Source organism: Anolis carolinensis, unplaced genomic scaffold (assembly GCF_035594765.1).
Source record: "Anolis carolinensis isolate JA03-04 unplaced genomic scaffold, rAnoCar3.1.pri scaffold_10, whole genome shotgun sequence".
Lineage (NCBI taxonomy): Eukaryota > Metazoa > Chordata > Lepidosauria > Squamata > Dactyloidae > Anolis > Anolis carolinensis.
Window position 1 is genome coordinate 3,047,616 of NW_026943821.1, and position 12,308 is coordinate 3,059,923.

At 42.7% G+C, this 12,308-nt stretch overlaps 1 protein-coding gene across 6 annotated transcripts in view; it reads right to left on the reverse strand.

Moving 5' to 3' along the window:
* Positions 1-3,587: 3,587 nt before the first annotated feature.
* Positions 3,588-12,308, reverse strand: part of eml2 (EMAP like 2) — a 66,841-nt gene continuing 58,120 nt past the window's right edge. For all 6 annotated transcript variants that reach the window (XM_016998522.2, XM_008123309.3, XM_016998525.2 and 3 more), the window contains 6 exons: positions 11,263-11,351; positions 11,073-11,170; positions 9,714-9,801; positions 8,409-8,504; positions 6,141-6,271; positions 3,588-4,355 (listed from right to left, as the gene is read on the reverse strand). In XM_016998522.2, the coding sequence (XP_016854011.1) occupies positions 4,230-4,355; positions 6,141-6,271; positions 8,409-8,504; positions 9,714-9,801; positions 11,073-11,170; positions 11,263-11,351 (628 nt within the window). In that variant the 3' untranslated portion in view covers positions 3,588-4,229. The remainder of the gene's footprint in view (positions 4,356-6,140; positions 6,272-8,408; positions 8,505-9,713; positions 9,802-11,072; positions 11,171-11,262; positions 11,352-12,308) is intronic.

Sequence of the window (12,308 nt, forward strand, 5' to 3'; positions counted from 1 at the left end):
TCCAAATCCTGGGAGCTGGAGTTTCCCAAGGTCTTGGAATTTCCCTCCCAAGAGTGCAAACTACAACTCCCAGGATCCCAAAGCACTGAACCACAGCAAAGTGGGGTTAAACTGCCATGGGTCAAGGCTGCCAAATCCTGGGAGCTGTAGTTTTCCAAGGTCTTGGACTTTCCCTGCCAAAGAGTACAAACTACAATTCCCAGGGTCCCAAAGCACTGAACCACAGCAAAGTGCCATGGATCAAGGCTGCCAAATCCTGGGAGCTGGGAGTTTCCCAAGGTCTTGGATTTTCCCCACCAAAGAGTGCAAACTACAACTCCCAGGCTTCCACAGCATCGAGCCACAGTAAAGTGAGGTCAAACTACCACGGTTCAAGGCTGCTGAATCTTGAGAGCTGTAGTTTCCCAAGGTATCGGTCTTTCCCCACCAAAGAGTGCAAACTACAACTCCCAGGGTCCCACAGCATTGAGCCACAGCAGAATGGGGTCAAATGCATTCATTCTACAATGCAAATGTGCTCTTGGTCAAACTACAACTCCCAGGATCCCACTGTATTGAACCAGGGAAGTTCAAGTGGGGCCAAACTGCATTAATTTGACAAGTGTAGCTGCGTCTAAGGCAATGATGGGCAACCTTTTGCACTTGGTGTGTCAAAATTCACCAAAAAACCTAGCATGACTTGGGTGGTGTGTCACTTCGAGGAAAAAAACCCCCATAATTTCGCAATGTGTATAGTTTAAATAACAAAAATATATACAGTAGAGTCTCACTTATCCAAGCTAACAATGAGTTAAACATTTCCATCTAGGCAGTAAATCATTGCTCTATGCAATTAACTACTTCTGTACTGGATCGCTTACCGAAGCAAACTTACACACTTACATTGAAACAATGAGTTAAACATCTCTATCTAGGCCAATGATGGGCAATCTTTTGCGCTTGATGTGTAAAAATTCACCAAATAAAACCTAGCATGACTTGGGTGGTGTGTCACTTCAAGAAAAAAACCATAATTTCGCAATATGTATAGTTTAAATAACAAAAATGTATAATTGTAATATATAACTGTATTTAATAAATCAAAAACTATTTACTACCATTATTTCCACATACAACGATCTATGGTACCTCTTGCAGTTTCCACGCTGATTTCTCTCTATTCTAGTTTCAATGTAGTCATGAAGAATGAATAATATAATAATAATATAATAGTAATAATATGATAATATGCTACAATGATAATAGAATGGTATATATATATATATATATATATATGGCATGTCTGATTGATAAAAAAATGTTTCAATTCTCGTTTCTAAAGTAGGGGGCGCTGGCGCTTTGATATAGAAAGTATTTCCGATTTTTTCACCCAAAAATTTCGGCTATTTCCGAAAATTCGTAATGACTCTAAATGTTTCTAAAATGGCAGACGCGCATGCACAATCGCAAAAAAAAAAAAAGGAACCGGGGGGGGGGGGACTTTTACAGGTCTCTCCCGCCCTCATTTGTTGAGCTATCCTCATCAACCCTAGCCCCCACCTTTGCATCCATCGTGGAAGCTTCTGATTGGCCGGGGAGCCATGTTAGGCTGCGCTAAGCTCCCATTCTAGGTAGGTTGCAGAAACAATTTTTTTAAAAAAAATATTTAAAAAATATATTAAAAAAATTGGGGGGAGGAAAAAATTAATGAAACATTAAGAGACAATTAGAGAATGGGCCAACAATGGTTTGAATTACATTGCTGGTTGCGCTGTGAGACAATGTCTCGGAATGCATATCAAAAAGCGAGAACAATCCGAAATAATTCCGATATACGATTCAAAACGATTTTTTGGACATGTCTAATATATATACGTAATATGCATAATTCCCATGGAGTAAACAAAACCACTGGACCAAATCACACCAAATTTGGCCACAAAAGACATAGTCATCCAATCAATCTGCATGCGGCAGCAAAAATGGCTAGGCGTGTCAGTGCTGACACGCGTGTCGTAGGTTGGCCATCACTGGCCTAAGGTCTCCACTTGCAAACACATTTGATCTCGTTGCATGTGCACTACGTCTCCCAGGCTTAACCTTGCAAAACCGTCTTGTTTAAAATCAACCGTTCGAAGTTTGTTTAAGGCTCAGGAGTTGCCCCTGGCAATGACATTTATAGAAACGGAAACCAGGAGGCGCGAGTTTATCTGTCTGTGTGTGTTAGGCCTTTTATTGGGTTGCAAACAACATTGTTTATTTTTCTTCCCCTCTTTTTTTTTCGTTGCACCATCTTTGGAAAATACAAAAAAAGACAGGCATGCGTCCTTCCCGCCCCTCCCGCCTTGAACATTACACCCCCAAAAAACACCTGAAAACATCACAATCTCTTAAAGGTCCCCCTCCCCAAAACCATTCCTTTTCGTCCAGTGCAAAATACCGCCCAATGTGACTTGTCCTAGAAATCCCACCTTGAGTCCCTTCCGTATTACACAGTTATACCAGTTTCATTCCGCTTGAACCGCCTGAGTTTCACAATACTTCATGTTCTCCGCCTGAGAGAGCCAAACTATAAATCCCAGGATTCCATGGCAGTGGAATAGCAACCCACAGGGCTATTATGGGATCCTACGAAAAGGTCCCTCTATCTCTCCTTCCACCAAGACAATGATTTGATTGACAGTCAGATCCAAAAAAGGATCTTATTGGGATCAAATCTGGCACCAATGAATTAAAATAGAGAGAAGAGAGGTGCAAAGCCAAATATATCCATATATCTAATAATGTAAGATGGTAGATGTCCTGCTTCCAGATATTCCTTTTCAAGATGGTCACTTGAAGGATAATAAAACCTTGGAAGGGACCCCCAAACGTCATCTAGACCAGTGATTCCCAAAGTGGCTGGACAACTATTAGGAGATGGGGGCGGGGCCAGGCCTCTTCCCAAGTGGCGGAGACAGGGCTGAGCACCTGAGGCGCCTATTAGGACACAGGGGGCGGAGCTAGAGGAGTGGGTGTGGCTTCTTCCCAAGAGCCTGAGACAGGGCTGAGAATCTATACCTCTCCTGAGGCGCTTGTTGGGACACAGAGGGCGGGGCTAGGGAAGGGGGCGGGGCCTCCTTCCAAGAGCCTGAGACAGGGCTGAGCCTCTATACTTCTCCTGAGAGGTCTTTTAGGACTAAAGGGTGGGGCTAGGGGTGGGGCCGGGGTCTCTTGTGGGATATAGAGGTTCAGCCCTGTCAGGCACTTGGGAAGAGGCCCCTCCCCCTCCTCTAGCCCCACCCCCTGTGTCCTGGCAGGCGCCGCAGGACAGGGATAGATGCTCAGCCCTGCCTCAGAGCTCGTAACTCCGCCCATCCCAGTCCTGGCCGCCCATTTGTGGCCCCGCCCACCTCCCCCTCGCAGCCCTGCATCTTGGACTAGGGGAGAAGTCCAGCCCCGCCCTCTTCAGCAGGAGCCACGCCCACCCCTCTAAGCCACGCCCCCCTTTCCAGGTGGCGCTGAGTAATATTTTTTCTGGAAAGGAGGCAGCAGGCCAAATAAGTTTGGGAACCACTGATCTAGACCATCCCCATTTTAAAATTTGCCCCCCATGAATTAAAATGGACCTGGAGAGAAAAAGTGTCTAATAATATATCACGATCTCCTGCTTTGCAGATATTCCTTTTCAGGATGATCCCAGACTCCTAGAAGGGGGTCTCCAAAGGTCATCGAGACCAACCCCATTCCGCCATGCAAGGAAGGCACTCCTGAAGCCCTCCCAGAAGAGGCCCATCCAACCTCTGTGGATAGGATTCCAAAGATGGATGCTGACTGACAGCCAAATTGGGTCTCAAACCTCTTTACGTGGATATTAGTGCAAATATGGACCGTTAAAATTACCCGATGGCAAGGAGAGAAAATTTTCCGATAAGTTGCCGTTCCATGTTCTACCCGCCTTATTCCTCTACATTCTCAGCCTGTGCAACCTTCCGCCTTTAAATATAGATTTTTTTTAAATAGAGATAGATCTGGATAATATATATATTGTGATCACTCTTCATATAGAGACCTCTGCAAAATATACCTCTCTCGCTTCGCTGCTCGACTCGTCCTTGTTCTGTCTGCCCACGAGTGCCCCTTCCACACCCACAAACCTAAAAAATGTGTTTAATAGGATCCAAGGCCCACCACCAAACCCCACCTGCCCCAATGCCGCCCCCCCCCAATTGTACCACTGACCCCGCCCCCCCCAAATTCCCCCTTGTTCTCTATCCGAGGCGCCACTGGAGGATGCTGGTGTCCGTCCCGCCGGTGGAGAGGAGCAGGCTGTCGTCGTGGAGGAAGGCAATGTTGGTGACGTGGCTGCTGTGGCCGTTGTAGGTGTAGCTGGGGGCCTGGAAGTGGAGGAAAGAGAGGAAACCGTTGGAAAGGAGCCCGGAGGCACACTGGGAGACTTGTTGTAAAGAAGTATGAATTTTAGTTTACAGATGCCATGTTTAACTGTGTTTTAAAAAGGGTTAATATTTCAGTTACTCAGCACTCTGAGTTGGTTGCCATGGAGAAGGGGGCAGAGCCAATTGGGTTAGCTGAAGAGAGAACAGAATTTGGAGGGAAACTCAATCAGTCAGTCCGTGGTCAGCGAACCACAGGGAAGTCTGGGCTTTGTTGAAGCTCAGGGAAGGCTGATCCTAAGTTAGGGGATCAGGGAAAAAATAAGTTTGGTGACTTATTTTAAGGTAGTCTGTAATCGGAGGAATTGCAGTTAAGACTGATTCTCAGTTGGAGAATCAGGGTGGCTCAAAGGTTGGATTTGAGTCAGTTTAAAATAAGTTTGGTGACTTATTTTAAGGTAGTCTGTAATTGGAGGAATTGCTGTTAAGACTGATTCTCAGTTGGAGAATCAGGGTGGCTCAAAGGTTGGATTTGAGTCAGTTTAAAATAAGTTTGGTGACTTATTTTAAGGTAACCTGTTTCCAGATAAGGAGCAGATAGTCTGTGACTGAAATTCACGGGGCAACTGCAGGTTTAGGCAGTAGAGAAAGAAGTGACATTTTAGGAAGTTTGATTCATCTCATTCTGTTATTGCAACTGTTCAGTAACGTGCCTCAAACAAGAAGAAAAGTCATTGTAACCATCAAGCTTATGCCTAAATAAATGTTATTGTTCCTTCAAACATCTTAGTCTCTGTCATATTAAGAATAAATTAATTATTATAAATAATAAATATAAATAAAATAATAAATAAATAAATAAATAAATTAGCACATTAAGAATAAATAAGAAGAAGAAAGAAAAACAAAAGTCTCCTCTCTAGGTAGCTAGTGGCTACGTATTCCTATAGTGGTGGCAAGAGTTGATAATCCCCTTAACATCTGGTGGCCACATCATAAACATTTTTACCTCAGGTGGTAGCGTTTAAACAAGACATCTTTAATAACTGGTGGCAGCGGATATAGTTATATATATATATAATATAATTAATTAATGAAAACAACCTCCACATCTCCGCCATCGGTGTCAGAGGTGGGATTCTAAAGGATTTCTCCCCCTTTCTGACATCTTTACGCTTGTCCAAATAATAAGTCATAGCAGGGGTCCCCAAACTTATTTGGCCATTCAAATAAGTTTGGGGACTTATTTGGTAATCTATATTTCAATTGATTTGGAAAGGACCCCCAAAGGCCTTCCATTCCAACCCCATTCTGCCACTGAAGTTTGAAGGGACCTCCAAGGATCATCCTGGCATCCCAGACCCAAGTCCCTTCTGAGATATAGCCATGAAACCTCCAGAGAAGGGGACTTGACTGTACAGTACTTCAGGGTAGTTGAAAGGGACCCCCAAAGTAATAATAATAATAATAATTTTATTCTTATACCCCGCCCCATCTCCCCGAAGGGACTCGGGGCGGCTCACACGGGGCCAAGCCCGGACACAACAATATAAAAGCAAAACAATAAAACGGATCAATCAACAATAAAAACATCAATCAGCAGTAAAAAACAGTCATTAAAAATCACATACAAAAATAAAATGATAAAATCATGGATTGGATTGAAAGGATCTGGGCCAAAAGTGCAAAATATGTCGATGTCAAAGGCCATCCAGTCCAACCCCCAGACAGCAAAAGGAGCTTAGGAGGAGAGATCCAGGCACAAAACACAGCAAAGGGCAGACTCACCCGTGGCTGGCAGCAGGGATAAGAGAACAAATGCACTTTGCCGAAGTCGTCGGCCGATGCCAAGAGCTTCCCGTCATGTGAACGGCAGACCGCGTTGATATCCGTGCCATCCGCTCCTTCTGGCCAGATCCCTGGAAGGGCAGAGCAAGGAGGAGAAATGGGAAAAAAGGTCAGCAACCTGACAGTAATACAACATCTCATCTTATCCCTCCCCGATCTGAGGATTCCCTCCCATCCCAGCAAATGAGGGGACCTTCTAGATGTCCTCAAGGTTTCTATGCAAACTCCTAAATCCAGATGTGAAGGGGTCTACGAATGACTAAGGTTCTTTCAGGCAGGGGGAATCTTTTTATCCCACCTGCTACCCGAAATTTGTAAAGAATAATAACGACTGCCACCAATTTGAAAAGATACAACCACCAAAGACTCAGGGAGGAGTTTTACTTTTATTTATTTCTTCTTGTTATTCATTTTAAATGGTAGTGTAACTTGGTTCAGAATATATGCGAGAGGCTTAGATGTTGGAAGAAGAATAACAAGTTTATTCAGGCACAGAGCTTAGTGGTTACAATGTTGTTTCTCAAGTAGAGGTATTCTTATCAACAGTTACAATTCTAGAATAAGATGAATCAACTCTCTAAAGTATCACTTCTTTTACTCAAAGTAGTTAAACCCTATTCCTCTGCTACTTTTAAACCACAGTCACCCCTGTGATATGCTATCACGGATTCTCTGTGCCTTACCAGAACACAGACTACATTAAATAAGTCACCAAACTTATTTAAAACGGACTCAAAATGAACAACTGAGTCTCCCTGATTCCATCAACCTGGAATCAATCTTCCCTGTGCCTCATCAGAGCACAGACTGACTCTCTTTTTTAAACTCTGTACTTCTTCAACTAAAAGGCAGTTGGCTCCGCCTACTTCTCCATGGCAACCAGCCTCTGTGTGCTGAGATGCAATAACTGTAATACTTACCCTTTTAAAACATAAATACACAATTAAACATAACATCTGTAAACCAAAAATTCGTACTTCATTACACCAGAATATGACAACGTCCAACTCTTTCAAAGCACGACCGGGTTAAAAAGCCAAAGGCAATATCGTTGCTGGGTGGTGGTGTGTTGCTCAAACAGAACGGTTTGCAAATGTTGACAAAATGTTGGGTTTTTGATAAGCGCTTAGGAAGGTAATTATTACCTTGAGCCATTCATATACAGTAGAGTCTCACTTATCCAACATAAACGGGCCAGCAGAATGTTGGATAAGCAAATATGTTGGATTAATGAAAAGCCTATTAAACATCAAATTAGGTTATGATTTTACAAATTAAGCACCAAAACATCATGTTATACAACAAATTTGACAGAAGAAGCAGTTCAATACGAAATAAAGCTATGTAGTAATTACTGTATTTATGAATTTAGCACCAAAATATCATGATTTATAATAATAATAATAATAATAATAATAATAATAATAATTTTATTTTTGTACCCCGCCACCATCTCCCCAGAGGGACTCGGGGCGGCTTTATTGAAAACATCAACTACAAAAATGCATTTGGATAATCCAGAACGTTGGATAAGCAAGTCTTGGATAAGTGAGACTCTATTGTATTATGGGGAAAAGGCAAGACAAATTGGAAAACAGGAACCAGCATGGGGACTCGGGTTTGAATCATAAAATCCTTGAATGAGAAGAGACCCCAAAGGCCATCCAGTCGGGGAGACACAATCAAAGCCTTCCCGACAGATGGCCATCCAGCTGCCGTTGAAAAAACTCCAGAGAAGGAAAATATTTAAATCCCAGGACGTCAATATTTCACTGGAGTTGAATGGGACCCCTAAAGGCCATCCAATCCAACCCCTTCTTCCACACAGGAAGATACAATCCAAGCTCTCCTGACAGATGGCCATCTAGCTGCCATGTTAAAACCTCCAGGGAAGGAAAATATTTAAATCCCAGGATGTCAATATTTCACTGGAGTTGAATGTGACCCCTAAAGGCCATCCAATCCAACCCCTTCTTCCACGCAAGAAGATACAATCCAAGCCCTCCCAACAGATGGCCATCCAGCTGCCATGTTAAAACCTCAAGAGAAGAAGAATCCACCGGAAATCCCTGGCAGTGGAGTCGGAAGGGATCCCTAAAGGCCATTCAGTCCAACCCCTTTCTTCTGTGTAGGAAGACACCATCAAAGCCCTCCCGACAGATGGCCATCAGACTCTTGGGAAAAGACTTTGTGCCACAAGAAACTCACCAAAGACCCCAAAGCCCAAGACACAAGTGGCGGTGGCCCATTCCATGTTGCGAACGGCTTCGGCGCTGGTGATCTGCCGGCAGGTAGAAGGGTCCCCTGTTAGGAAGAGAGAAAGGGCAGATTATAAGGGGAAAATGTGAATTGAATGCTAAGCAGGGTCAGCTCTGGTTAGGAATTGGATGGGAGACCACCATCCAATCCCAAAGGCAGGAGTCTATACATCTGACTTTTTTTGATTTTCTTATTTGATTGAAACCTTATCTCTAGGAATGTCTCAGTCCTCTAGTGCGACTACAAGGTCAGCTTTCAGAAGAAAGCCATTGCCGTTAGCTGCAGCCAAAAAGGCCAATGCGTTGAATGCAATTTCATCTATAGCAGTGGTTCTCAACCTGAGTCTCCCCAGATATTTTGGCCTTCTGAGTTTTTCCTGTTGTTTTTCGTCAATGCGACTGTCACCTGGGATGGCGACATCAATGATCCAAACCTTTTTCTTTTCCACAACTGTGATGTCTGGTGTGTTGTGTTCCAGAACTTTGTTAGTCTGGATTCGGAAGTCCCACAGTATCTTTGCGTGCTCATTTTGCAATACTTTTGCAGGTTTGTGATCCCACCAGTTCTTTACTGCTTGATGCATAAGTTCCAATGAATCATTTGGGCCACATGGTTGTGCCTCTGTTTGTAGTCTGTCTGTGCGATTTTCTTGCTGCAGCTGAGGATATGATCAATAGTTTCGTCGGTTTCCTTGCATAGTCTGCATTTTGGGTCATCAGCTGATTTTTCGATCTTGGCCTGAATTGCCTTTGTCCTGATGTCTTGCTCCTGGGCTGCAAGGATCAGGCCTTCTGTCTCCTTCTTCAGGGTCCCATTCGTGAGCCAGAGCCAGGTCTTCTCCTTATCAGCTTTTCCTTCAATTTTGTCAAGGAACTTTCCATGCAATGTTTTGTTGTGCCAGCTGTCAGCTCTAGTTTGTAGTGCGGTTTTCTTGTACTGTTTTTTTGTCTGCTGTGCTTTGAGGAATTTCTGATTTTTGACTTCAATCAAAGCAGATTATTATTATTATTATTATTATTATTATTATTATTATTACCATTATTGTTACACTCCAGTTTCTTAAGTGCACATCTACACTATAGAGTTAATGTGATTTGACACCACTTTTGACTGTTACCGGTTCGATGCTTTGGAATTCTGGGAGTTGGGTCTCTTTCCCTAAAATGCTAGAACTTCCAGAGAATGGGGAGAAGAACCTTTTGGACTACAAATCCCATAATCCCCCACCCGGCAATGCTGTTGTTGTGTACTCACAGTACAAGATTTCATAGTCGCCAGAATTGGTCACCAAACAGCTGCTGTCGTAAGCCCAGTCCAGATGGGTGATGAAACTGGAGTGACCCTGGAATAAGTGGAAAAATTACACGATTTTTGTTCCTGGGTTACAAATGTCATTTCCTAATGGGTTCTAACAAAACTTGGGAAAAGTTTATTAAACTGCAAAAACTTTTTTCTTGCAGGGCATCTTGCAGTACATTTTGCTATAGTCTTCCAATGAATATCTCATCCAACATAGTTGTGACAGCTACGAAAATGAAGTTTCTGAAGAAGAACAACCACAGTAGAGTCTCACTTATCCAACATTTGCTTATCCAATGTTCTGGATTATCCAACGCATTTTTGTAGTCAATGTTTTCAATACATCGTAATATTTCGGTGCTAAATTCGCAAATACAGTAATTACTACATAGCAATACTGCGTATTGAACTACTTTTTCTGTCAAATTTGTTGTATAACATGATGTTTTGGTGCTTAATTTGTAAAACCATAAGCTAATTGGATGTTTAATAGGCTTTTCCTTAATGCCTCCTTATTATACAACATATTCGCTTATCCAACATTCTGCAGGCCCGTTTATGTTGGATAAGTGAGACTCTACTGTATTAAAAATGTTTTTTATAAAAACTATGAAAATTCGCTAAAAATCTGAGGATAAGGGAAATGTTCTTTAATTTGGTGAGCTAATAGTGGTAAATGTGTTCTACCACTATAGAAAGTTTCATCAGGATAGCTCAAAAAATGAGGGCGGGAGAATCCCCTAAAGTCCCCCCCCCCCAGTGCTGTTTTTCCCTATTACGCAATCGCGTCCGCCATTAACAAAGTAATTACGAATATTCTGAAGTTTTGGAAAGTTTCAAACTTTTTTCCTTCAAAATTCAGAAATGACTTTCAAGAAACGAAGCGCCAGCGCCCCCTACTTTCAAACGGAGTTTAGAACCATTTTTTTCTGGATCACACATAGCTAGCTAACAATTAAACAGAAAATAACACTTTCAAACCAGGAACAGAATTTTTTTCAAATAGTGTTTTATAGTGCTATCAGAGATACTCTTTTTCTGCATCTTCTGGTTCAGAAAAATGAAAAATATTACAGTAGATAGATACTGATAGAGAAATACATATATAACATTGCCCTCTGGTGTCCACTTGTGGTATTACAAGACCTAGGACATGAGTCTGGTTGGGCCTTGAGCTGCATTATGTGCATCTTCACAATTTACAAACAGAGTTTCTTAGCTTCTCCGATATACAGCTAAATATTGCAACCATAATTAAGCAATAAAAATAAAAATAGGCAAAAGCAAAGGAAGAAATGAATCTTTTCCACTCACCGAACACTTGCCGACCCGGCTGTACTTCCTGCCTCCTTCGGAAACCAAGTAAATGTAGACAAAGTTATCGTGGGAGCCCAAAGCCAGGTATTTACCATCTGCAAAAAAAGCAAAAGGTGGGAGGAAAAGTTGCCCAGAAGGCAAAGAGAGCAGCAAAACCATTTTGAACTGGTCGGCCCACAGTTCCTACCTGGGGAAAAGCTAACAACAGAAATCTGCTCGCCTCCGTCGGTGTGGATGGTCACCAAATCACGGGTTTCTGTGTCCAGAACCAGCCATCTAAAGATTTAAAAGAAGGTCAAAATGAACTACCCTGTTTACTCAAATCTACTAGTCATCTTTTTAGGCTAAATGGCCTAGTCAAAATGATTTTCGTTCTCGCAGCTTGAGAATCACTGATCTATTGTTGTAGCCCAGCCGTCGGGATCAGGCCCTTCTCAAGAGATAGAGGTTGACTCGGAGGCTGAATCAGATAACGGGCCTCTATAAGACCGGGATCTGAGCCCAGTGACCTTGCAGCTGCCTGTTGTTGAACCTTCAGAACAACAGCTAATTGGGGAACATTCCGATGATCTCCCAGGTTTGGAATCATCAGATGGAAAGGCGGCTGGGGAGGAAACATTCTTTGACCGCAGACCATCTATCTCACAAGAATGTCTAAGGTGCAGTAAACGCTTAGAGCTGTTGATTCAGCTTTCCCTTGTGAAACGAGAGAGACCTGGATTCTCAAGACAAAACAACCTTGAGAATCCCTTAAAGGGACCTGGTGCCCGTTTCTCCTTGCGGTGTCAACATTGCCTTTCCTTGGGAGAAACATCTCCGTTCCAGTCTCTTGATCCTTGTGCCGTTCCAGGATTCTCCGTGGAGGATTGTGCCTTGTGACTCTGCCTTGGTAATCTTATTCCTGCTGCCTTTCTTTGACTGTTGTTCATGTGGATCATAGCCGATGGATTTTATTATGTTTTGTCCCTGAGTCCTGCAACTCTTGGATACCTTTTGGCTTTGACTCTTTGCTGGATTTATTTGAGCCCTATTTGTGGATTACAACTTGGTGAGACTTTGATGAACTTTCTACTGAACTATTAAGGACATTTCATTATTGGACTATTAGTTTGCGTTATTTGCTTGCATATACAGTAGAGTCTCACTTATCCAACATAAATGGGCCGGCAGAATGTTGGATAAGCAAATATGTTGGATAATAAGGAGGCATTAAGGAAAAGCCTATTAAACATC